Source organism: Cryptomeria japonica, chromosome 8 (genome assembly GCF_030272615.1).
Source record: "Cryptomeria japonica chromosome 8, Sugi_1.0, whole genome shotgun sequence".
Lineage (NCBI taxonomy): Eukaryota > Viridiplantae > Streptophyta > Pinopsida > Cupressales > Cupressaceae > Cryptomeria > Cryptomeria japonica.
In genome coordinates this window covers 58,400,030-58,405,315 of record NC_081412.1, presented here as the reverse complement: position 1 = coordinate 58,405,315, position 5,286 = coordinate 58,400,030, and the positions used below count along the sequence as shown (strand labels likewise).

Genomic DNA, 5,286 nt, shown 5'->3' with positions numbered 1-5,286 from the left:
CGCCAAGCCATAAATAAGTAATAAGAATCTGTATTCAAAGACTGTAAACTTAGCTTCAATAACTTTATTTGGAATTATCTAATGGTTTTGGTGTCTTTTATATAGCTACAGCAGATCATTAGGTCGGAGAAGAGATTAAATGTGTGACAAGTGGGACATGGTATCTTAAATTTTAAAATCTCAATTCTAAATTTTGTAATGTGTTCAAAGATTCTTGGCCAAATTAATCATGCCCACAAGATTACTCTCACTGGTATAAACAATAATTTAATTCTAGGGTGATACAATCTATTCAGCACTATTATTTTAGTTCAGGTATGGCACAGTTTGTCTGCCAGGTAATATATCTCTCTATCCTTAAAAAAACACATATATGGCCTAGAATTGGGTGCATGCCTTTGACACGTAGGATCCACGATATCCCCATTTCTTACCTAATCATGATACATTTCCAAACGTTTCAGTTTTTCAGATGGGCTTCTGAGATCTTGTAAGCTGTTATTCACTGTTTGATTGATATTTAAGTAGATCGTTTCCTTAAACAATTAGAACTTGGTTTTCTCCGAAGGATATTTGGTATCTTAACCGTAAAAATGTTACATGAACTATTCTAAAACACTCTATTCTGATGATTCCACATGTATCCCATAAGGATGTCGATAAATATTATTCTACTCTGAAAAAGTGCAGCAATCCCCAACCAAAAGAATATATATCTATATTTACCTTCTGCAGTTAGCTGGTTACTGTTCAAAAGGTTCTGGCAAGGAATCTTTAAGCCGTTTAGAAATAAACTGTACATTCTACATTCTTTGCTTCAGACGTTAAAGAGCAAAATGATGATAGCGTATATGTCATGCATGTTTATTACTTAGTTAACTAGATCTAGATATCATTAAAGAATTAATAAAGAAGAAGAAGGAATTATTCCATATAACTTTTGCTGATGCAACAAAGCATGTTGGATGAACAGATTGTACACATTCGAAAAGTTTGAATTCCCATCTAAACAAACATTGAATTCTGAGCTTGGCACAAAGTTTATAGCCCTTAAGACTTATTTAACCACTGGGTCTGATTCATTCATGCACTTGAAAACCTCACCTCTGTGTCTGAATTCTGCCGCATCATATAACTATTAAAGAAGAGAGGCTGTTCTTGCATGTCTAACAGACCTCCCAGATTATAGTCTTGGAAACCTTGGTTATGCATTGCAAAGGAACTGTCTTCTTCTTCTTGTCCTTCAGCATTTGGTTTCTCTTGCTGACTATCGAAGCCTCTTCCAGAGTGGAAATTATCAAGTTGGTTTGAATAGTTATTTCGCTGAGAAGCCTTTGCTTCTTGGTAAATTTGTTCTACAATGTCCGAGTCTTCGACAGGTGATGAATTGATTTGCTCGAAATATCTAGCAAGCATTCTCGACTCGGAAGGAGTTAGACCCTCGAATTCACGATTCCCCTCAACCTGTCCAACCAAACAAGAGAAAAAAGCATTTCAGTAATCAAAGCTCTGAGATTTCCAAAGAATATAACTGTCTGGCCATAGAAAATTACTGGATCAAGGGTATACAACATCTATTGGAATATTTAGTAATTCATCTCTCGTGTATAGTTTTTTTTTTGGCTTTATTTCTAATAATGCAAGTTTTTAATGATAAGTTTGTAGAAGTCTTTGGATGTATCTAAGATCTCTATATAATAAGACAATCGTAATTGACTTATTATCAGTTAATCTCATCTTTGATTATTCGAACAAGAAATTCTTTTAATCTCTTTAATCAATAGAACAATTTTTTTGTGTTTCAGTTTTGTATTTCTTTCAACATTGTAATGTAAAATAGGAAATTGAAAAATGGGTATTAAAGATTTTAGTTTCAACAACATATTTCAAATTTTTATTCATTTAAATGAATCATTTTCAATTACACTAATAAATGAATTCTATAAAAATAAATGAATGTAATTTTCAATAAATCATCTAAACACATCAAAACTTAAAATGTACATTGAAAAAATCTAAAACATTGTACCTTGGCATGGCAGCTAGTAGACTCATTAGATGAGTGGTAAACGTTGCAGCTATGAGCTTCATCAGGCACGAAGTTTGACCATCTGTTTGTAGCTGTATTGACACTCATCACTCCAGACGCTTCCGATGACATTATTGAATTTGCTTGGCCGTTATCTTCCATTTTTACTGGTGATAAACCTTCAGTCAATGCAGGCATCTTGTCATGAAACAAATTGTCAGTATCTTCATACGGCTCTCCATATTTGGGTCGTGGTCCGCTTTTCTTGAAGACTCGACAGAGAGAATAAGCATCCTACATTTCACATCGTAATAAGAAAAAAATAACGATATAGATTCCAATTTATATAACTATTTACCATTTTTTTAAGTTTATTCACTGTTCAATCCTTAAAAAGAACGATTCCCATCAACCATACCATAAATAGAATGGTAATGTTTATGTTCTCAATGATTTGAAGTTTTGACTACGTCATGTGGAGCTTTGAAAAAACAAAATATAACCTTGGGCCACAGATCTTAGCTCCTAATTAGGCATTAGAATATATTTATGTGTACAAAAATTGTAAGGGAAGGGATTCGAACCTGCAAACAAGCTGAGCCCAGGCATTCCTTCTCTTCAAGACGATATTCATGCATAACCCAATTGGTTCGAGACCCACGAGGAGCACGTCCTCTGTAAAACACCAGAGTCTTCTTCATTCCAATGGAGCGCATATGAGAGCTAACCTTGCGGTCCTTTCCCGTAGCCTTCCAATAGCCTGCTTCTGTAGCTCGGTTAGTTCTTGAGCCATTTGGATACTTCCTGTCCCTTGGACTGAAAAAGTACCATTCCAGATCTCTCCCTGGAAGGAAAGATTTCTCTGCAAATTTCAACAAAGAACATTCATTTCCAAGGAAAAAAACCCGTTAAACTCTTAATCTATAGTTATATCTTACTTTGCTCTGAAGATTTAATACAAAATCTCGCTAGCTTTACGAGATCCGAAATTTGGAACATCACCAAACGGCCTATTATAATAAGCTCCAACTATGAATTATAACTCCTAATAAGTTCTATGAGATTTATCATGAAAAATAAAAAACAAATTTTACACAATTGAAATCAGAAACAAATGATATGAATCACAATGGACTATGATATCTAATCTCTCAAATAGAAACTAATAAAACGCTGCAATTTTTACATGCTAAATATAGAACCACAAACAAATAAGGTTAATCATCTCAGCATCTATAGAGTGTGATCGTGAAGTTGATATAACTTAAGTTCATTAAAAATTGGCTAAAAATCTCATGCAAAATATGAATAGGGCCAAGGTCGGAGGTTCGAATCCTTGGTAATTGAGAAAAACAGAGAGAAAATATTTGTCTTACCAGGTAAGTCCCAGGGCTCGCATTTGTAAAGATCAACCTCAGGAATAACCTCAAGTTCGATTTTCTCGCCATGAATTTTTCTTTTCAAATAATAAGCAACCAATTCATCATCAGTGGGATGAAACCTGAAGCCTGGAGGCAATGTTGTCGGCGCCATGGAGCTAACAAAAAAACTATGTTCTTACCCTAACAACACAAAAAAGATAAACCACACAACTTCTAAATTATGGAGCTAATCTGGCCAAATCGCGACCGGATCTTCCCAAAAACTTCGACCTATCTCCTTATCCAGCCAATTTGCTCCTGAAAAAAACTAGAAACCCTGCTCTCTCTTCTTTTATGCCTGCGAAGAAAACAGACAACATTAAACAAGCTCAGGAGGTTGGCATTCTTTACAAATTTTGAAGCAAACGAAATGAATTGCTTACCTATAGCCTTGATAAAAACAGGCTGTATGTGAGAATTGCACGTATATACAGAACGGAGATGACCTGCACTTGAACCGACTTACGGATTGTAAGAGAATGCGTTGAGCAGGTAAAAGTTTTGAGCGTCTGCGCTGCATCTTATTCTTTTTTGTGAGGAAGCGTCTGGACAAAGATTGGAGGAATGTGATTAAAGTACAAACACAGCCGCCTTTATGCTCCAACTGAAAACGATGTTACGCGGTGCTCAAATGGCGGCCCGATAAAAAGCTTTAACGTAGTAGCTGTATTGGGTAGTGTAGAGCTCAAGAGTTCGTCCCCTCAAACTTTAGGGATTACCTGTGGTATCCTAGAGTTCCCCTTACCATAGAATACTTTGTATGGGCCTTTCTATTTGCATGATGTAACTAAATAGTTTTTTGGAATATAATTTTATATTGAACAAAGCAATTAAATTAATTTATAATAATCAAGTGTTGAAAGTAGTTGAATAAAATAGCTGTATTAGAGAAAAGTCTAATCACAAGGGTAAGATGAGACAAAGTTACATGAACTTTTAACATTTTCACCATGACTTAGATTCAAGCATGTTATTTTATTTTCTAAGCTTTTCTTTTAGTTCAATAACTAGATTGTAAAAAATATTATATTTCTTTATAGTAAAAAAAATTAATGTAGTTTTAAAAACTGTTGAAAGCATATGATTGATGGGTGATAATGTATTACATTTAAATAGGTATTTTGTTATTTTTCTATTATGTTTACTAGATATGAATTGATGTTGATTACAAATGTGTATGACAATTATGTTAGCTTTGACACTCTCAATTTAAATTCAATTTTCTTATGGCCTTAAGATAATTCAATCTAATTCAATCTCATGTCAAAAAATTTTAATTATACCCTTATGATTAATGAAAGAAAATCATGCCTTAGAGAACTATATTAATCGTAAGAGATAAGAAATCATCACCCTCCATTATGTAATAAAATAAATTAGAGCCAACTTCTCTAGCATAGCCTTGTCATTTCATTAGTCATCATAATTTTATTAAGTTTTACATCAAAAAATATTAAAATCCTAATTCTTGCAGTTTTTCTATAGAGTGAGTGCAAGAAGTTGGGTCCACTTTTTAGCCAAAATATGGAAGTATTTTTCCTAAAGATCAAAGTTTGTCATAGTTGGAATAAAAATGTGAAACAATTACATAGAGAATCATAAGAAAGTCATGTAATATGAAATGTAAGATTTTGAGTCTAATTTTTAAATACATAATTTATTCTAATACACGGATGGTACAAGTTGATTTTGTATGGGACGTTCAAAATCATATTTTTAAAGTTGCATCTTTGGATCATATGCACAAGAATAATTTTACCTAAATAAAAGTATTTTTCTAATTCCTATTGAAAATGATGTGTATTATAATGAATTTTGATGAAGATTTTTTAAATA

At 33.2% G+C, this 5,286-nt stretch overlaps 1 protein-coding gene across 1 annotated transcript; it reads right to left on the bottom strand.

Annotated features, from left to right (window-relative positions):
- Positions 1 to 907: 907 nt before the first annotated feature.
- LOC131042076 (NAC domain-containing protein 74) lies at positions 908 to 3,944 on the bottom strand. Its single transcript, XM_057975379.1, has 5 exons — positions 3,834 to 3,944; positions 3,406 to 3,748; positions 2,614 to 2,891; positions 2,030 to 2,323; positions 908 to 1,464 (listed from the first exon to the last, which is right to left on the bottom strand). Exons 2-5 carry the CDS (start codon positions 3,560 to 3,562, stop codon positions 1,084 to 1,086), a joined length of 1,110 nt encoding a protein of 369 aa, XP_057831362.1. The 5' UTR covers positions 3,563 to 3,748; positions 3,834 to 3,944; the 3' UTR covers positions 908 to 1,083.
- Between the last annotated feature and the right edge of the window lie 1,342 nt (positions 3,945 to 5,286).